The sequence below is a fragment of the Channa argus genome, chromosome 16 (assembly GCF_033026475.1).
Source record: "Channa argus isolate prfri chromosome 16, Channa argus male v1.0, whole genome shotgun sequence".
Classification (NCBI taxonomy): Eukaryota; Metazoa; Chordata; class Actinopteri; order Anabantiformes; family Channidae; genus Channa; species Channa argus.
The window spans coordinates 365,671-387,656 of NC_090212.1; the positions used below are offsets into that span (position 1 = coordinate 365,671).

A 21,986-nucleotide genomic window follows, 5' to 3' on the forward strand; every position below is an offset into this window, starting at 1 on the left:
CAACAGCTCCTGTTTACCCCAACTCACTCATTCAGGTCTACAATCCTTCCTGCGGTCTGCCAATGAACGATGACTGGTTGTCCCAGCACCGCACAGAAGACACCAAGAAAAACTCTTCAGCGCAATGATCCCACGATGGTGGAACGAGCTACCAAACTCTGCATGCTCAGCAAACTCACGCCCAATATTAAAAAAACTGCTGAAAACAGAACTCTTCCGGATCTTCCAATGCACTTAAATCTATTATCTATACTTAAATCCTTTCTGCTCCTTCTCGCACTTGCATCTCTTAAAATGTAAACACTTTTCTGATAGGATTCTGCTTTGATGTTTTCTCCTTGACTTAGATTTTTGCTTGCCTTGTACCTCACTTGTAAGTCGCTTTAGAAAAGCATCTGCTAAATGACTAAATGTAAATGTAATGACTCATTATGTGTACAAAAGACACCTGTCCACAGAATCTCGATCTTCCATTCACACCTCACAACCATAAGCAAGACCAAAGAGCTGTCAAGGAATTCAGACACAAGATTATATTCTGTTTGTATTTCTGCAAATGGCAGAAATACAAACTAAGCAGCAACCGCCCTTGGTCTGGAGCTTCATGGGGTAAGGATGATCATGAGAAAAGTGAGGGATCAACCCAGAACTACACAGGAGGAGCTTGTTAATGATCTTACGGCAGTTGGGACCACAGTCATCAAACAAACCATTGTTAACACAATACGCAGCCATGGTCGGAATATTATGCTTTGGGGGTGTTTCTCTGCTAAAGGAACAGGCCGACTTTGCCACATTGAGGGGCCAATGGACAGGGCCATGTTATGTAAAATCTTGGATGAGAACCTCCTTCCCTTAGCCAGGACACTGAAGATGAGTCGTGGATGGATCTTCCAGCATGACAATGATCCAAAACATATCATCAAGGCAACAAAGGCGTGGCTCAAAAAGAAGCACATTAAGGTCATGGAGTGGCCTAGCCAGTCTCCAGACCTTAATCCTATACAAAAATCTATGGAGGGACCTGAAACTTTGAGTTGCCAAGCGACAGCCAAGAAACCTTGAGGATTTAGAGAAGATGTGTAAAGAAGAGTGGACAAAAATGTCTTGTGCGATGTGTGCAAACCTGATAACCAACTATAATGTACTACATATTTTGCTTGGGGATCAAATACTTATTTTATTTACTGATATGCATCTCAATTTATAACAATTGTATTGTGCTTTTTCAGGATTTCCAGTTGATATTGTGCCTCTATACTTTAGAATAAAGCTATGAAAAAAAGATAGACCCTTCATTTCTTTGTAAGTGGAAAACTTACAAAATCAGCAGGGGATCAAAGAACTATTTTCCCCAGTTTATATATAGTTTTATGATCATGATTATATTCACTAAAATATTACATGCCACTAGAGCCCACGATACAACCTTTAAGGAGACAGAAAAGCTGAAGTCCAAAATGTTAGCTGCTATCATATATTTTTAGCTATCACCATACACAAATGCGAATCCTTTGATTTATTGCAAGGTTTAGCACACACAAGTGAGGCTGATGGGGTATTAAACATTATGTCAGAAGAACTTTTGCACATTATTGGCAGAGAATGCATCACATTTAGGAACTTTGACCTAGAAAAAGGATTGATCATTTTCATGACTCTTGTTCACAATGCTTTCCCACCCACACAGATAGTCTAATAGTCAAATTGATTTCTAATTACAATTCCATTGATATCCATGTTACCAAAGCTGTCAAAAACTTGGTTGTGTCAACTTTGTTGGAATATCTCGCTTCTCCATTGTTCCTTGTTTCTTTCTTTGTCTTCTTCCTCAGTGTAACCCACCTATTGAGGTCCATGACCTTTTCCGTGACATCCAGGATGGACGCATCCTCATGGCTTTGCTGGAGGAACTCTCCGGCTGCAAGCTGGTCAGACTCTTACAATTTGTTTCAGACCTTTTAACACAGAGTAATATGTAATGATCGCACTAACTGATATTATGAGCCTGTTAGTAGTAGCAGTATTTCTTGCTGTAAAGACAGTACACATAAGTTTATTATATTGTTGTTATTCCGAATATTTCAGCTTCATGGGTTCAAGAAGTCCTCCCATCGTATTTTCAGACTCAACAACATCGCCAAGGTCTTGTCTTTCCTTGAGGAGAGAAATGTGAGTACCTCAGCCAATCAGCTGTTGCACAGTTTAATGAACGTCTGGCGTGTTGATGCTTTTGTAATGTCTGTGTTCTCAGGTAAAGCTAGTTAGCATTGATGCAGCTGATGTTGCCGATGGAAACTCCTCCATCATCCTGGGTCTCATCTGGAACATCATCCTCTTCTTTCAGGTAATGTCATCTTCTCTGCCACTTTGTTTGAACAATGCTATAATTTTAAAACCCTTTATCTGCTCTCATGCAAATGTTTCCATTTCCCCTTCTTTCCTCTGGTTTCCACTCAAAATGGGGTCACGTGTGAGAGTAAAGTGTCTACTTTACTGCCTGTGCTCTACTCATTCACAAAAGTCCATCAAAGTGAAACTCACTGGGAAGTTAATGCAATCCACATGTTGGTTCAGTACCTAAGATGGACATCATAAGGAAACTATTATCTCCACAGTTCATACTGTTCACACACCACTCTCATTCTGGAGAAATACACTGTAAAAAAGCTAAGAACACTGCCAAGTATGAGCTGGGATCAGTGATAATGATGAAAATGAGCTTTGGTCTAAACTGTCTAACTCTGTTGACATCACTTGTTTCCTCATGGAGAGAGGAAGTCCCCCTGTGCCCCCACCCTTTCTCTGGCGTGTGATCATTTTTAAATTTGTTTTTTGGAAGGTTTGTGTTGTGTGCTTGTGGTCGTTGGATGTTTGTCTTTTTCCATTTGATTTTTATTTGTGTTACCCCTATTTGTAGTTGCATTCATCATGTTATGTTACGCATCTTTTTGTGATCATGGTGTTTTGTGGTTTTGTGTCTTTAAACTGATCTTAACTGTAATCTGAACAGTATCAAAATTATTGTGAACCCCCTTACTTTTCAGGCTCCTGGGCCTGTGCCCAGTAGGCCTGTTCAGTACTCCATGAATTAATGTCCTGATGAGATGAAATCATCCAAGTTAGAACCAGCCTACCTGTAATAGCTACTGTTTTTATCAGTACCCTCCAACAATTCAGTTTCATAATTATAATAATAATCCACTTTAGATCTGCTTTAAAATTTAGTTTGTTTAGCAAAGATTAAAACAATGTTCATGAATACATTTGTAGTTAGTTGAATGACAGCATACCTTGACTGCTAAAGTAAATTCTTGGGAACACGACTGATAAAATATTAGAATATCATTTTTTTTCAAAGTGCCTTCTTAAACTAACACTAACACAAAGTGACTTTGAAATTCTAAATAAATCATTTTATACTGTGAATTATTTTTTAATTCAGATGATTTGCACTGTGTACTGCACTGTCACTACTAAAGACACATAGAAACATGGCCAAATAACATCCTGGGTTTAATCTTCTTTGCTTTGACCAGTACTTCAACACACAGTTTGCTGAAATAAGATTGTTCCCCTCCCCAGGAATGACAGCCGATACTGGTCGGTCGGTGGCCCTAAGGAGCCTGGGTGCAGGCTTATGTCAAATTCGATCTATTACACACAAGGCTCAAAATTAACAAATGCATTGATGTTGTTATGATATCTTGAGAACTTTGAATTTCAACATCTACTAAACACATATTTTAAATGCATTATCTGAACATCTACATGAGACAGACTTGATTTTCATTTTAGATTTAGGACATTGGTTTTGTATGCACAGGTCAGTAGACATCCAAAACATGGATGTCTACAGACCTCCAAAATAATGTTTATATAACTCTTAGTTTAAAAGTCCACTGACATCCTGCATAGGTTCAGCATCAAGACATTTGACAATACAGGGGATTGCTTTAGAATGTCTGACACAGACTTGGAACGGCATGTGCCCTTGTTTAGTTGGAAGGATCGTAGTTTATATAGGTGAGAAAGTACTGTACCACCTCTGAAGTAGGAGTTTTGAAATGTTTTTAAAAACAGTCCTCTAAGAACTGTTCTTAAGAAGCATGGAAATACAGTGCTATGTAACCGATGGTTATTTTTCTCAGACTGTAGAATGCTCAAAACCACAAAATACATGGTAGAAGTGTTTTAACAGGTTGAGATGGAGGAAGAGGAAGCGCTAAAGAGCAATTTTTAATTCCACAACTGTGGTCTAACAACAGTTTCAGCACTGGATAAAACTTTTGGCTGTTTAAAGGCTTTGCTTCTGATGTAATTTGTTGAAATGTTAAAATGGAATAAATGAAACACAAAATTACGAAAAAAAGGTGGGAAATATATTAATATTAGTGAGGGAAGGAATGGTTGCTAAGCAACGTTAATAAGATAGAAAGAAAGTTAATAGAAATAATAGGTGACTACTTAAGCACCATTTCTGAGGAGAGGGAAAACAAACATACTATATGTGCAGTATACGTAAGTGATCTGGCTGCAGTAGAGTGCACATGCAGACTGTGAGATAAGAGTTGCAGGTTGAATTTAATCTGAAAGTGTTGAAAAGTGTCTGTTTTACTCTTTCAACTCAAAAGAAATAAGAAGGGGATGCTTCATCAGTGTGGTTTACCATAGGCATGTTACTGGTATGAATGATTGTGTAAACTACTGGTATGTTCATTTTAGTTACAACAGTACAACATGTTTTGGGTTTATGTTATCAGTATTTGTGTGACATGTAGTGTAAAAGGAAAGAGTATTTTATGCATATTCAGCATGTTATGCTAATTACCCATATGCATGTTGAGTTATTTGCACGGAAAGTAAATGATGCTCTCTGTCTTTTAAACTTAGGTTAAACCTGTAACATTATTGTGGGATTAAAGGGCCCATCTTGTCATGTTACATTGTATTTTTCTTTTTACTTTCACTCTGTAAGGTTATCAACCTGTTATGAGCCAGCAAATCCCATTTTGTTACTGAAGAAAGATTCAATAAACAAGGCAAAATCAGAAGAAACAGTTATTCCTGCATCTCCTGTGGTTTACTGCCGTTTTCAATTTTGGGCAGTTGTTGAAGCAGAAATCCCCCAAAACTTGACATTCATTATGTACCATGGCAGCAAAAGTAACCATTATGTAACTGATTTTATTATTGACTGAATCTTTTACCTGAATCTAAGCAGACCTTACTTTACTTTATACATTAGATCATTTCTGCCCACAGTCTGTGTTATACTTTTGGCTTTTATTTCACTTTCAATAGGAAATGGGGCTTGCTGGTGAAACAACTAAGCAATTTTTGAGTTTCTTATTACAAGTTCTCATCAGTATTCAGCAAATACCTTGTCAGCATAAATGTGCCGGAGAAACATGGATGAAATTGATACTTAGCCTCGGAATAAACCAGCAACTGTTGACTAAAGGGAAAACTTATCCGACTCTCCGTCTCCCTCCAGATTAAGGAACTCACAGGGAACATCAGGAGCCGGTATCCTTCCTCTTCCAGCCTTACGTCCATCCCCACCAGCTCTGACTCTGACATGTCCTACTGCAGCACACCTTCAGAAGAGAGACAGTCAGCGTCAACGGCCATGCGAGAACACAGCAAGGCCATCAAGAAACTGCTGCAGTGGGTTCAGAAGCAAACACGCAAGTGAGTGTGTTTTGGAAGAGTTATTTACCTTGAGTTACCAAAATATGAAAACAAAAATAAGACACGATAAAATAAAAATGAAATACTTTACTTCAAGCTATGTAGGTGAATGCATTTAAATTAGAATTAAAACAGTGACATGTACAAAATTCAGGCATAATTTCCTGATCCACATCTATTAAAAGTATACTCCCACCGAATATGAACAGCATGGTCTGTAAACTTACTTAATATCTTGTAGGTATGGTGTAGCAGTTCAGGACTTTGCAAAGAGTTGGACAAGTGGTTTGGCCTTCCTGGCTGTCATTAAGTCCATTGACCACAGCCTGGTAGACATGAGGAAGGCACTGCTAAGGAGTCCCAGAGAGAATATGGAAGATGCCTTCAGGATAGCCCATTACAGCCTGGGTATCCCACGCCTCCTGGAGCCTGAGGGTAACAAGACAATTGCTAAGTTTACATATAAATTTTATCTGGTTATTTCTCATACTCACCTTATTGACCTGCCTAGGTGATGCTGCAACGTTTGCAAATCAGTGACATTAAAATGTTTCTATATATACTAGAGTGTTGTGAGAAACATTTTCCTGTGTCCCTACTTTCACTGTGAGTGGGGAAAAATTTAAGCAGAGACGTTCTCAAGTAATCTAAGAAGACATAAAAGATGTGCATTTACTATATCTCTCTGTATATTTTACCTTCAACTACTGTTGAAGGTAAAATACCCTGGTGTTGTGACAGAATTCAGGTCAGTGTTTTAAATGTTACAGAAATTATGTAATCTGACCTAGTAAGATTTCTTTCGAGACTTTTACAAAAAAGGGACGTGTTGTCTCATTCAGACATGCAACCTCCATGTAAAAAGGCTAGTTTATTTGCTTGTGGGGCAAAAGGAGCCTGTGATGGACATAAGAATGACTAATTGACCTGAGACCCTTAAGCCAAAAATGCCACAGTTGTAATTGTTATTTCATCTGCCCAGATGTGACTATCAATGCACCAGATGAGCAGTGCATTATAACATATGTGTCGCAGTTCTTGGAACACTTCCCTGGGTTAGAGGAGGTAAGAATCCCTGCTTATAGTGCACTGAGGACCTGGGTCCAACATTAGATATTTGACAATACACACATTTCTGAATGACAGATTTGTATCGATGCCTTTGTTTCTGTCTCAGCCGGAGGAGCCATGCCATGTGATTGAACGAAGTGTCTCTATGGGTCGACTCAACTTTCGTGACAGTGACTATTACATAAGGAATAGTGCTCACCAAAGCAGAGTGAGGGAGAGGTCTTACATGTTCCAGAAGGACAATGGCCAACTCCCACCTAAAATCTTAATTTCGTCTGTGTCAGAAGACAGAAGTGCCATGTCACCATCGTTTAGGTCAGCTACAGCTCGATCTTGGTCCAGTGAGGACTTCTTGGTCAATTCCCCCCACACAGAAGACATCTCCAGCAAAATGCATGAGGACACCAAGGAACCTGTCAGTGAGGTCATGGCCACGTCAACCTCGAACTCCCCACAGCTGTCTGACACTTACTCGCCCACTGGCTCTTTAGTGCCTGACTCAGTAATTGGCGACTCAGCAATCAACTCACCTGACTCTTGGGAAAGCGAGTTTGGAGTGATGCCAGAAAAGTTTTGTGAAAGCCGATCTGACAGTTCTTTGTGTGACAGTGAAACGGTGTGGGATGTGTACCGTGCTACCCCTGTGGAAATTACTCATATTGATGAAGGATTCTTTCCATTTATAGAGGACAAAGGCCCTGATCAGCAGTTGATTACCGAGTCATATATTGATGAAGGGATTTGCTCACTGAGCTCATTGGAGAGCACTCAGGGTGGACTCCAAGGGCATTCTGAGAAAAAACAAATAGAAGCGGTGAAAGAGAAAGATATAAAATATGAGAGTCACAATCAGCACATGGTACCTTATCAGAGTGAAACTGAGATCATAAAAGAAGCAGGCTCAAAACCAATGTGTACAAATCTTCAAGAAGATGAACTACCTAGAGACCAAGAAGGACTGGCCAACTCTGATGCTAAAGATCTCCTTGAAACTGATAAAACTAAACAGTCCCAACTCACCTCCAGCAATGAACTACCACTATCGGACCATTTTGAAGAACTCATTAAGCAAACAAGTGCTGAAGAGAGCACTGACAGAGACCCGGAGAAAACTGTGGATTTGACGGGAGATGCGCTGGACCATGCAAGACAAATAAATGGTCAGACTAAATGTTTGAATGGGAGAAATAACTCTGAAGATGTTGAAGTGGAAAATGAATGTCAGAAAACAGACCCTCCGTTAGATGACAAAAGAGTGGACACAAAAAATATATCAGGGATTTTAAAGGAAATGGATGAGAATATCGTAATGACTCCAGACAAAGCAAAAGTAGGATTTCTAACAGACTGCCCAGATCATCAGAAAACCATTTGCAAAGAGAGTATTGATGCAACTACACATCCAAACAAACAAAAGGGAGCATTCAACAACAGTCTTGAATCAAGCAGAGGAACAAATATTCCTCTAATTTCCATTTTTAGTGAGACAGAAGAGCAGGGTGAAGAGAGAACAAGTGACTCTGAAAGACAAACTCATCCTGGAGATGAAGAGGTACACCAGCCAGAGGTACCTGAGAGTACTGGAACTGACACAGATACCAACAGTCCTCAAAGTCCTGATGAGTTGACTTGTGACTCCAGTGACAATGAAGGCAGAAGCCCATTTGTAACTGTAGACACAAGCAATCTGCAGACAACAGATAATGTGGAAATAAGTGAACCCAAACAGGCAAGCAAGCTTCCCTATCTCTACAACTCTTTGACGTATAACACTGATCAGAATTTCACCACTCAGACTCCCTCTATAGATGTTAAGTCTCAACCTGTGAAGACTAAGCAGGAGATACATGATTATGCCTTTTCTCAAAAGGAGACGACCAGTACACAACAGAACGCACCACATCCAGTCGATACAGACTCAAATGGCAGGACAGGGATATTGTGTTATGAACCAGCTAGGGTACCAAGACACATCAGCTTATTTCATGCAGACTTTGATCAAAGTTCTCCCACAGATGATCTAGTTGGTGAACCTGTTGAACCAATGGATCTGTTCTACCCTTACAAAGAGGAACCCATGTTTACAGAGCCACCAGATACTGAAATGCAGAGTTGGCCTTCTGTTTTGAGTGTATCTGCTCTCCAGCCAGCACCAGCTTCAGAGACTCTTCCAGATGACCTACCACTCAACCTGCTCCATGAAGATTTCGGGAATAAAGTGGACTTGATACAAGAGAACAAGAAGGTAAATGTGAGCTTATTCAGTGGTGCCTAAATACAATAAAGCCATTTCACATCAGGTTGTAAGACCAACAGTGTTAATGCTTCAGGGCCTGTGTATGTGTGTGTCACTAGTGGTCCGTCTTCCTAAACAGGAACACAAAACAGTTTGACATTTCACACTTTGACAGTACCACATCTAGCAACCAGATGACCCACTGTCAGTCATCATGCACAGTGTCACTCTTCTGTTCCTCTAATGATCTTTGACAGCTCAGGGCTGGTCTGTGGGATGCTGCTCTTTTCTGTTATTCTGAATTATTTATTGGAAAAACCTAGTTCAACAGTGAATACTGCATGAAACTTTCTGTGGTGTGTAAAGATGTCATAGCAGTATCCAGAAACAGGGCCAATTATCTAAATGTTTTTTTTGTCATTTGAGATTGGGCAGAAGCCTGCTGCAGCTGATTAGTTGAATACATGCCTCAGAGCAATTTTCACTACACTTGTCACTGTGATAGAAATTTTCCCTCTTGGAAGAATTGTAGACAGAACAGAATAAAACCCTTTATTGCACCTTCTTGTAGATATTGTGACCCCAGAACTCACTATCTACTACATTGCTTTGGGCCTTGTAACAACAAAGTGCCTACTATGATCTAGCATTCCTCTAAACATGACACAAACTGTGACTTCTTGTCCTCTTTGTGACCTCTTCAATAAGCCCATCTTGGTTGACTATTTTCTAGTTATCTAACTATATAACTAAATGTACTCTGTTCCCCCACATCACACATCAGCTTTTCTGCAGTAATAAAAAATATGATGTCTTCATGTGTCTTAAGTATGTATATGCAGTATCTTTTCAATTTCAATCAGCCAATTTACCACCAGCTTCAGTCCAAACCTTTTTTTAAAGTCCACCAAAACTTGGGATTCATCATTTGTTTCTCTCTCTAGGTGATCACTAAGACCAACCGGGAAACTGACAAAGCACCTGACTCCCAGGAGCAGTGTTTGTTGTCCGGGACGAACACAGGAGGTCTCTGGAGTGATGATATTCCAGCAGACAGTGGTGATCTCAGTGAGCCTGAGCAACAGAGCCCAGGCTCCAGCAGTGAAAACATAGTGTGTATGAGGTAGGCTTTCTATTCTTAGTCAGCTCCCTGGTACAGTGAGAAACACACTTTACCCAGGGGGAAACCAGTGTTATGGAAATGGATGGGATGGTCTGACCTGGCCTCTCTCAGTTTGCTCAGATATTTCCTTAAATGTACTGAACAAAGTTATCTACAGTTGGGTGCAAAAGTTTGCAGCCCCTTACACTGAAATAGCATGGAGGGGGATGTAGTCTTAATCCCAAAGCTAACATAATAAGAATGCACATTCTGCTAGTGTATATGTTATTTGACCAAATTGTATATAAAAACTGGTAAAGTAAATACCTAAATATATTGGTGGAAAAATTTGCACCCCCTGAACCTTCTGATTAAGGAACATTTGCATTAGCTGAATGGGCATTAAATATTTTGTTGAGAACCAAAATCTTTAGTTTACTTATCTTACAATTTCATAATAAAGGGTTGCAAACTTCTCTCATTACACAATTGCCTCTTGATATTGAATTGGAGAATTGTTTTTCCACCATTTGCCTATTCAAAATCCTCAATCTTCTGAATATTCTCAAATTTTAGTTTATGCCACTAGTTAGTTAGTTTTGTATTTCTCTAACCTTGTGCTTCCCTTTCCAGTTTTCAGTGTTTTAACTAAAAAACATGAATTTTATATGTCCCTCTACATTTATCCAATTGCTTACTTGCATTAAATACAGAAAAGGATTAGGGTCATGTTTTGGAAACGCTTAAAGCCATAATCACCTGAGAGAAATTGGTTAGTTCAGTTATGCTAGTGATATTACAGTGGACATTGTAGTAAATGTGGACAGGAACCGGTATCACAGGAAAGTAGGTCCTTAGATTTGTTTCATTATTTCAGTGATTAAAAATGTCCATGTATACATAATGGTGTTTCTAGCTAGATTTCCAGTGTCTGCTCTCATGTTAAAAGACAAACTAATGTATTTTGTCTTTTCAGGTACAACATTAGAAGTTCCAGCAGACAGGATGAAAGTCAGTTCCCTACAATTCTTCGTCAGAGAAAGGGGACTCGCTTCACTGAGTCCATTGTGAGTTTGACACTCAGTTTCCTTTCTCCATTTTACGAAGCTATGACTATCCTTAGATAAATATTGTCTCTGATAAAGTGCACTTAGAGCCTGTGTCTGGTATTTTCCCTTGTCACAGGACAGTCAGAGAGGTGTGACTGCAGCAACCAGAAAAGCTGACAATGCTGATTTTTGGTGAGAATATTTCCCTCTTAACTTGCTTACATATAGACTCTGCAGCTCCTGCTGCTGTTATCTCACCTGGCTGCTATGCTGCCTCTAACGGAGGCACAATAAAGGGACTACAGAGGTGTATCCTGAGTCAGATCTTCCAACACCTTTGCCCCCAATCTTCATCTCAACCTTTTAGCCTGGAATCCTGGAACGCCATCCTAAGGCCACATTCATTATTTAAAATACTACCTGCCTGAGCTAGTCTGTATCACCATGAGATGATTGTTCACATTTTGTTGAACAATTAAATCTATCGGCTGGGATTTTATTTTATCCAGTAATCTGGAGAGTAGCTCTGAGTTATAGCTCAACCCTAATGGCTGGAGCGCCCTTACTGAAGTTACTCTTTGAGGCTACTCACAATTACACCAGGTCACATGCACAAGAAGAATGGAAAAACAGAGTGATTGCTATAACAAATTATAGCTTTACCATGTTTTCTGTTATTGCCCTTGGTAATTTTCATCTTTTGAAGTAGATGCTACTTTTCCACCAAGACAGTTCGATGAGTGGTTCAGAGCCAGTGTGTAATTCTAAACAATTTCTTTGTGAAGAACTGACTTTCAGCCACAGCTCTATACAGATCTGGAACCAAGAATCTTTAAGATCATGCCTTCAAACCAGTGATTGGTGTGCAATGCTTTGTGGGACAGTGAGGGATCTAAAGCATATACTTGCTGTGTCCTCAAAATGTTTGCAGCAGAGGGTATTGCTTAGTCTCATTTCTAAAATAGAATATCAAAGTCAACCTGGACTGGGTTAGTCTGAAATGCAGAGGAGGTGGCCCCTAAAGTGGGACACAGCACACGAGAACACCCAAAATAAATGTATCCTGAGTATTTTATTTTGTTATGTGACACACAAGAATCAGGTCCTCAATAACTGAGTAGAACTTGTTGCTGTATAATCTTTTTGTATCTTTCATGACCTTGGCCTGACCTCTATTCTTTTCGTTTCTTTCATTTGTGTGTGTAGGTGTAGTGAGAACTGGGAGCTGCATCTGCTGCTGCTCCTGTGGCTGCTGCTTTACTGTTTTTGGGTGCTGCCACAGATGGACTTGAAGACACTGCCCAGTCAACTGCTGAACCTCAACCACTGAACACACACATACAATCTCATACAGATAGAGGGGAAAAGAAAATTCAGCTGTTATAAACATGATCTTTAAAGTATAAATTTGTTTTTTCTAAAGTAATAGGATTTTCCACAATCCCGAAACAAACACTAAACCCAAAAACGCATTGTGTCTACTCACATTTAGTGTTTGTCACTTTGTAACCTGGATTAGTCTGTTCCATGGGCCTTTGTTGTTGTGCAAAAATGATTAAACTTCAGTTATTTTCTATATTAATCATATTGTCCTCGATCACCATGCAGATGCTCAAACTAACACTGAATCTTCTCCTCTCATGTTTGGTTAGTTGTCAGACTGCAGTTTAGATTAGTTTGTTTGTCTGTGCCATAGAATTGCCAAAAAAATATTCCACCCACAGCAGCCAGACACTCAGCTCCACTGGATGACATATTTTATCTTTCCAAAACATGTGATCAACATAAATATTGTCTCAACTGATTTGGATCATTATAACTTCACTGGAGATCTCACACGTGTGCAGTTGACAGCCACGTTACAAGGAACTGTAGATTTTCAGCATGTGGGACATTATATATAAAAATTATGTCAACCACTTGTACAAAACGAAAAAACTTGTTATCCGGTAGAGCTGTGTCTCTAGTTATTTTTTGGACAAAAATGTTGAGCAATCAGTGAATTAAAATTGGACCAAAAGTTTCCCTGAATGACTTAAATTTCTATAACTTTTACACTAGCCTGAAGTAAGCAAGAGTCAACAGCACATGCATGTGATATCTGAGCAAGATCGGCTGTTTTTTAAAATGCAAACAACATGTTTTACAAGTTTAGTTTTAGTGTCTGTATGGAGATTTTTAAAAATACAAAGTTATTCTTTGTGGAAACATGTACACAATCAGACATAGCTGAACTGCCACTTTTCTCTACTTTCCATTACACTTACTGTACTCCTGGTCAAGTGAAGGCATTTAAATTGCTACAAACTACAGCTTTTTGGGTTTTTTTAATTTTTAGCTTTTGATGTGGTTTCAAGTGACTTGTGACAGGGTAGAGGGACCACTGGTGGGAAGCAGTGACTTTTGTGGAAAAACTCATAATGCTATAAAATCTGAATTTCACGACACAATTTATAAATATTACAATTTTAAAGGTTAAATTCTCACTAAAAAAGTTAGATTAATTGACACAATATAAAAGTATTATTTTACGAGATTTTACACACAACATTTGATGAAGTAATTCAGAGATGTTCTATCACATACAGTCAATAATCTTGACTGTATTTTAAAATTACAATTACACATTACAGCAGTTTCTTGTAAAATAGTAGCTTTTTTCTATTTCTATCATTTTTTTTACTCTTTGTGGAACACTTTTTTTTTCAGAAGTATAAAACATTTCTTATAATATATTTAAATAACAAGGTATCTAAATATTACGTGTTTTGTTCTTTAGGTGGCCCACCAGTGGCCCTAATAACCCTATAGCAGATCTGCTCCTATTTTAAAGACACTATAGATGTTTGTGGTTTATTTCTGTGCAAAGTGAACCAACCTGACATAAATGACTGTACAGCACACTCTGATATGTAGATAGAGATATATGCTATAGATGTATGGATCCACACTTATTCTAATAGCCATTTAACACAGATAGAGATGTAACAAGTAGAACTGCTCCAGGCTGACAGAAAGACTGAAGTTGTTGGAGCTGAAGCTAAAAACAGGATTGTACAGTGGCTTTGGTAGGTTTTTAGACCCTATGGGAGGATGAACTGCTGTGGAGTTTAACTAAGTTCAGACCTAAATGTCTGAATACTTTAGTTAATGAAAGTTTTTTTTTTTTATTTTAATAAAGTTACAAAGCTTCATTTTGTCATTTGGGGTTATTGAGTGTAGAAAATTGCAGTTTTATTGATTTAAAGTGTGCTCAAAAATGGGTCTGAATATTTCAAAAAGTCACTATAGTGTATGATTAAATCTGTCTTTTTGACATTCTGTGCCTGTACAGAACTAATTGGTCTGAATGAAAGAGGGTGGGGGTGGAGATAGTTTGGGATCTGTTGCAAGAAAGCAAATATAAACTGCCAAAGATAGTGTTTGAAATCTTATAGAGAAAGTACATCACTCACCACAAGCCCAATAATGAAAATTTAGTTTTTTAACACACAGAACGTGTAGTATAACCCCTGCTATGTTGTATTATAGTTTATGGCTCATAAGATGTATGAATGGATTTTTAAGAAGTTTTATGGTAAAGAAATATTTTGTGGTTGAGCTGTGCTTTAGCTTGTCAAAGCCTGTCAACGGAAAGAGAATGCTTTACAATGAATTATCTTTCTATGTTATTTTTGCACAATGTCTGTAATGAAGCACTATGATAAATGACACTAAATGTTCTTCATCAAAACATCATAGTCATTGGTCATTAATCAATATCTACAAACCAGAGGGTGACATCAGTTTATTCTGAATACAAACACAGCTCCTACACACACTGAGGAACAGCAATTAACCTTTGTATTCCAGATCAGTGCAAACAGGGCTGCACTGATAGCACAATGAATAATAATCACATCTCAAGTGTGTGTTTGGGTGTGGTACTATGTTTTTAACCTCATGAGAACTAAGCTTTTTACTTATTATACTTACTTATAATAATAATATATCATGTTTACCAGTTATTAATCTAGACAAGAATTTAGGTGCATATACTTATGCTATTGTTTTATACTAACAATCAAACAGTCAAACTGTGACTTTAAAACTTTACTAAAACCAACAAAAAATATAGCATTTTTACACATACTTAAAAGATTTAGTACACATGACTCAATGTATGACTCAAAAACTAACTTACTTCTTATGGTATCTTTTTAAATTATAATTGGAATAATTGTGTTGGTTTTTTATGCAGTGTCTTCTAAAGATCACAAAAATGTTGTGTTAATGTTCGGCCTTGTCCCTTGTGTACAGAGATTTTTCTGAATTCTCTTAATGATATTATGAACAGCAGATGCTAAAAATCCAAAAATTATTTATAATTTAAAATTTTTTGTACTCTGAACTTTTGCTCTATGCAGTCTTACAGAATTCTACACCCTAAAGGCAGCTTCTCTGAAATTTTTTTTTATACCAAATCATGAGACTGACCTGTTGCCACTTAACCTAAGTTTGGTTGCCCCTGTCCTAATATTGTTTTTTGCAGTGTCATTGCATCATTTAAAAATTATTTGATATCTTCTCTTGTTACTGTCCTGTACTACTCTATCTTTATCAGGTTGCTATGAAGTCAGAGATGGGAGTAATATATAAGTACCAATACAACAATAAGGATATATAAACTGCATTGAAGTTCTTTTGAGTTTGAAGTAGTTTACTTGTGATTACTATACACAAGTGAGTGTGCAGTAGTAGTCCCAGAAAAGTAATGCTATAATCTATTCACTATTTATGCAATTTTATACTACTGTAAAATACTTGGAACATGGTTTATCTTCTTTAAACAAGAAGGTTAAAAGAACCTTAATGTATCGTGGCAGCACATTCTTTGTTCAAATGGGGTCCGGCAAGTTTGTCTTGTACCTGGTCAGGCCTGCCACTGTGACTACTTTATGTATATTAGTGCTGTTTGCCAAAAATGAATGTGGCAGAGTGTGATATGGAGCTGCATAAGTGCTTAGTGTGTATTTTTGCATCCTAGAAGATTAGAGATGACATTTAATAGCCAAATGCTTAATAAAAATGATCCTCAATTTCAAAAGCTTGGCAGGGGAAAAGTTGGTCAGTTACGGAGTACATAATCATGTCAGTTTTGCAGTGTAAAAACACACAACTCAAAGCCAGTTCTGACCTCTACTAAGCATAGTTTGGGTTTAGGTTTGGCTTTGGAATTTAGTTATATTTTGTTAAATATGTTTATAGGGCAGACATTTTTTTCTTATGATCATTATATGAAAATGTGTGCAATAAGTATATAGCATTATGAAACAAAACTCTACATATATAAAACATGAATTAGTTGCCCCAAGTTTTATAACTGACTGAGAGGCATAAAGTTCACTGTAGTAAAATTTGGAAACAAACAAAAAGAGACTAATTGAAGTTTATGCAACAGTTCTGAATGTGCTAGGCCTTTTATAATAAAAGTGTTACTGACAGCTTTGAAACCATTTGGACAGATCATTACATGTCTTTATGTGCATTTAAATACCGTGTTTCATTGAAAAAATGGGGTGTTAAGTTGAAGTACAGCTACACAAATATCACATTATATTCAGTGAGTATATATCGTCATGCCCATGTGCAGTAGTGTTGCCATCTGGAGGACAGCTGAGAAAGCTGAACACGAAAATGTATTTTTAAAATGAACTATTTTTAACACTTACAATGACTTATGACAGTATAGCACATAAAGTTAGACGCAGCACATTTTACCAGTTTGAGTTTGGTAGTGCATTGCTCTTTGTATGAAGAAAGCATCTAAGTTGGTGAACCAGTTGTTCTTATTCTGTTTTTCTTTCTCCTCTTGGGGCAGGCATCAGCGCACCGCGGAGAATAGGGATTCTCGTTTACTTCACTCGACTTTCCGTGGTGGAGTAAGAACGTTACTTGCGTAATTAACGTAATGTTTTGCGTGGCAGAGGCCCAGGTGAAAGGAAGTGGTCCCACCGTGGACGACTAGTCACCAAATCGGGACAGTAGGGGTGAATGGCAGTGCGGATAACCAGTGAATGATTTGAAGTCTTTGTAGCCAAGACGATCACTTGAAAAAAAAAACATACATCAGGTGAGACAATCTGCTGCAATGAATTACTTATTTTTCTGGAATACTGTTGTGGACGTGGTGGCCTCACTAGCTTTTAGCTCGCTCGCTCCATAGTTAGCGGGCTAGCTGGCTAACATGGTGATGGTGCATGGTGGCTTCAATCCACTTCAGTTGTAGCGTTGCGTTACACGCTGTTGATTTTGGGCGAAGTCACGTTTTTGTGTTGCTCTATAAATCACACAATCAGGGAGAGGCAAAACCCCTCAATATGCCTGCATTTAACCATTAAGATAGCCAAGCTAATTACCATACACGAGCCATTTGAGTTAACGTTCGCTAGTCATGCTAGGTTGAGTTATACTGTATAACATTGCAAGACTGTATCCAAAGCAGCTATGTGTTTCTTTGCTCAGTGGGCAAACGTTAACGCTGTGTAAGAAGCTAGATCGTGCCAATGACATTGTTAACTGCTTTTGTTAAGTATCTCTTTAATGTTACAACGCAGCACCAGCTATCGTTAAGCTAACGTAACATATTTTGTCCTATGGTAGCAGTTACAGTAGCAGTAACGTTAACTTGTTAATTTTAGCTAACGTCACAAATTGTCAGGCCAGAGGCCTTAAAAGGCTCATTTGCTCTTTAGAGTGAACATTGCTTAAAGAAGGTGTCACAGCATATTTAATTAAAAATGCTAAATGGTCGTTTGTATTCATTGAGCTTGTTAGGTAAATGGTTGGCACAAATAGAGCTGCTAACTACCTAGCTATCCTTAGACAGCATGGTCTGTGCTTGACGTTTGTCACAATCGCCAAGTGTCCAGCTGAACGTGTTGTTTAATTTATTAACCTTGTAAAATTAATTTCACATGTAGCCAAATTATCAGTTTTTATGAAAATGTGTTTGAAACACAATAGGAATGTTAACATTATTGTGGCTATGTCATTTTGTAGCTAGAGTTTGTAGAGCAGCATTTCTCAGGTGATGGAGAAACTGTTATGTGGCAGATGGCTTGCCACTAATTTTGGTGGAATAAAGTACTTTGGAGTGGGTTGTTGAATCTTGATATGCCACTGCTGAGAGGGATCTGACCAATGGGGGATCTAATAGCACTATTTAACAGTTATTCACAAATGTTTGACGGCACCTTTTCATCAGCAACTATAATAGTTCTAGTTAAGTTAAGTTTTACTTGTATTGAACTTTTACTACTACAAACAGATGGTGTGTTACTTTTATTGTGAAACATCTAATTGTGTGCCTCTTCAGGTATTGGTATATTACTTTGGTTTGTTTTTTACTGGATTTCCACTGGCACATGTAGAAATAAATGAAAACAAAACCACACTGGCAAAACTGTTGTTGAACAAAAAACAAAAAAGTAATACCTATTCAAAGCAATTACATTTTCTGAATTCTGAATGCTACACATTCTACTTAAAACAATTAACTGTGGCTCGGTAGGTAGAGTAGTTGATCATCAATCCCAGGCTTGTTTGTTCGATATCTAGCTCTTCCTGTCACTTGTTTAAGTGTCTATGAGCAAGTAACTGAACCCCAAATTTGTTGCTCCCGGTGAGTGTAGGGGGGCTGGATAGCAGCTCCCCCAATGTTGATTGTGAGTGCGAATGGGTGAATGGGAAACTGTAAATAGTATGCACTTGTATAGAGCTCATATACACACACTCACACACTAATGGGGGAGCTGCTATGCAGCTGGCCAATACTTGCTGGGAGCAACTAAGTTGGGGTTCAGTGTCTTCTTCAAGGACGCTTCGACATGTGACCGGAGGAGCCAGGCATCAACCCAACAACTGTGAGATTGGTGGACTTCCTAGCCACAGTTGCACAGAACAAGTGTAAAGCCTTATGGGTACCAGTAAGGTACAAAACATATAAGTGCAGACCATTTACTAGTTAATTTGCCCTCTTACGTTTTGTGATGATGCTCCTGTTTTGTATTGATACAAAGCTAGTGCACCCCTTTCTTTTACAGCAGTGCACTTTTGCCCCTCACTAAAAGCGCCAACACTCTGTATGTTTCGTTCAGCCAAATATTCTACATTTTACATATTTTTTTTTAAACCAGCAAATTTGAGTCACTGCGTTAACGTAAAGATATGTGCTTGCCTCATCAAGATGACTGCTGGGATTAGTTACAGCTGTGGGGTTCAGTAGTCTTCATAGCAGATCTGGGTGGTCTGGTAGTCATTTTGAGTTCTGTCAATGTGTTGAAATGCTTGTCTCATCTTTCCTCATTCTTTTCCATAGTGCTTTACCTTGTCATTTCCTTATTTTTTTTATTATTATTTTGTTGGTTGTTTGTTTTTTAGGGCTGGAGGATTGAGTCAAGGTTTATACCCCTTGATGTTTGTGCAGAGGTAAGACATTTTACTTTTGAGTCAAACAATAATTTCAAAGATTAAAGTATCAGCACTTAAAAATAGAAGCATGAAGAAATGCTAATTCTTCATATTATATTGATGGTAACTGATACTGGTGTATGTTCTTTACTATTAATCATTCAGATTCCTATCAGGGCTCCAGAGCTCTATTTTATCCAAACTTGGTGAAACGAATTTTGTTATAGCATATAATGTAAAATAATTTCTATTATATGCAGTTTCAAGTTACCATACCATTTTATGCATAGGTAACCTAGTTAGTGGACTACTGCACTGGATGAGGGCCTAAAGAAGAGGAAGAAATACTTTGTAATGCTCCCTGATCTATTTTTAAAGTCATGTACAGTGTGCCTTACTTTGCTTAAACACAGCAGCAAAAAAGGAGAGGAGAGTGCAGAGAGAATGATTCATAATATGATCCATGCTTGTATAAATCATAGTCAGGTGACACTAGTGGCATAGTGAATCACAAATTGGACAATCCGTCTATGCAGACCACCCCATGTGGTTCTGCTACACTAAACCTGCAGACCACAAAGCTACAGTGTGCTACAGGAAAAAAAAGTTGTACCTAAAATGGTAGCCTGGTAGCTCAATAGCTAGAGCAGCAGGATGGGATGCAGAATTTGCAGGATTAAATCCCAGTTTACCCACCACGTGTGTCCTTCAGTGAGACACTCAGCGCTAGTATCCTGGGTGCTGCCCTGTGGCTGCCCACTGCTCCCCCAGGGGAATGAGTTAAACGCAGAGAAAGAATTTCATTGTAACATGTATGTGCAATATGTATATGTGCTCAATGATAATAAAGGTTCTTCTTCTTCTTAAATAATATTGTTCACAAACTGCCATTGATTGCTTGCAGTTTTGAGTCCTGCAGATCACAATTTCATTACTGCTTTCTATAGCCAGAATAACTTATTATTTAATTTAATGTATTATTATGTTTTTTGTTTTATTTTGATGTATTACACTGTTATATAGACCTTTTTATATATGCTGGTGCTGTATCTAAAATGCATGACCAATTCTCTCTCTTTGATTTTTCAGATTTGTCCCTTTTTAAATATTGGGGATCATCCAGAGTTGATTAAGGGATTTATCATGAAGCCCAGATTAAGTGTCAGTTTATCCACAAAGTCTCAGTTATTACCTGTAAGTACATTTAATAAATATTTCCCATCAAAAATCATTTATTACTATTTAAGTACTTTTAGCACATTTTGCTCTCAATCTCTAAATTAACTTTGCATGCTGAATGTCTAAATGCAAGCTCAAAACGGCTCCATGCTGGTTGTTCTCAAATGATTTATATAGTATATTAAACTGTTCTGACAAAAACTGGGCCTTAACAAATTTGATTCAGTTGTAATTGTCATGAGAAAGCTGTTATTAACAAGCTGTTATCACATTCTAAACAAGCTCAGAGCAAACGTCTTGCTCAGAGCAAGAAGCTAATCAACAAAGAAACACAACATGTTTTGTAATGTAACAACACATTACAATGTCATTTTTTTTAATGTCCTTTATTTTTGAAAATGACATCATTGTCTTTAGCCTAACCAATAAGTAAAGTCTGCTAGTTAGCTAAACATCTCTACATCCTGAGTTAAACTTTTTCAACTTGAGGGCACTGCAAAAAAAGAAAAGAAAAGGCGCATAGAACCAATAAAAGCGATACACTCCGCAACACAAAAAAAGGGGCTCAAAATACTTTACTCAAATCAAAAACGGTTACAAAAAAGTTACCCAGACTGCTAAATTGCATTTGTCCAATTAGGGCCTAAACAGACACATATTCTTGAGTCTAGACAAGCTGTTGTCAGCTCTAAATAAGCTGTCTTCAATGAGAGCGACTGTGGCCCAGGAAGGTTGTCAACCAATCTCGCAGTTGTTGGTTCGATCCTCTGGTCATATGTCGAAGTGTCCTTAAGAAAGACACTGAACCCCCACTTCGTTGCTCCCGGTGAGTGGCGGCCAGCTCTAACATTCTTCAACCAAGTTCAACCTAGTGCATTGCCTTCTAAACAATCCCTAAGCAAGATGCTGTCTCATTTTATACAAACACTTAAGAAGCTATTCTGAACATGCTCTGTTGTGATGTTCTAAACAATAAGATGTGAAGTGTCTTAAAAAACTACAAACAAGTACAGTTGCCACTGAAGAGCAGTTCTGGGAAATCTGAACAGCTTGTTTTCATGTTTCAAATGAGCTGTTGTCACATTCTAAACAAGCTCTATAAAATGCGCTGTCTTGTTCTAAACAAGCTCTGAACAGGCTATTGTGTTCTGAACAAACTCTACATGACGACTGTGGTGCAGGAAGGTAGAGCGGTTGTCCACCA

The 21,986-nt window shown here is 38.1% G+C and overlaps 2 protein-coding genes across 2 annotated transcripts in view; both read left to right on the forward strand.

Annotated features, from left to right (window-relative positions):
• The window catches only part of clmna (calmin a), a 53,782-nt gene extending 38,897 nt beyond the window's left edge, over positions 1–14,885 (forward strand). The window contains exons 3-13 of the mRNA XM_067479435.1: positions 1,836–1,931; positions 2,089–2,172; positions 2,255–2,347; positions 5,498–5,694; positions 5,936–6,129; positions 6,677–6,759; positions 6,872–9,010; positions 9,946–10,124; positions 11,080–11,170; positions 11,289–11,344; positions 12,359–14,885. Of these exons, the coding sequence (XP_067335536.1) occupies positions 1,836–1,931; positions 2,089–2,172; positions 2,255–2,347; positions 5,498–5,694; positions 5,936–6,129; positions 6,677–6,759; positions 6,872–9,010; positions 9,946–10,124; positions 11,080–11,170; positions 11,289–11,344; positions 12,359–12,482 (3,336 nt within the window). The 3' untranslated portion in view covers positions 12,483–14,885. The remainder of the gene's footprint in view (positions 1–1,835; positions 1,932–2,088; positions 2,173–2,254; positions 2,348–5,497; positions 5,695–5,935; positions 6,130–6,676; positions 6,760–6,871; positions 9,011–9,945; positions 10,125–11,079; positions 11,171–11,288; positions 11,345–12,358) is intronic.
• A 2,114-nt stretch (positions 14,886–16,999) lies between these two features.
• Positions 17,000–21,986, forward strand: part of dicer1 (dicer 1, ribonuclease type III) — a 40,024-nt gene continuing 35,037 nt past the window's right edge. The window contains exons 1-3 of the mRNA XM_067479434.1: positions 17,000–17,264; positions 19,574–19,621; positions 20,693–20,797. The gene's annotated coding sequence lies outside the window, so the exon portion shown is untranslated. The remainder of the gene's footprint in view (positions 17,265–19,573; positions 19,622–20,692; positions 20,798–21,986) is intronic.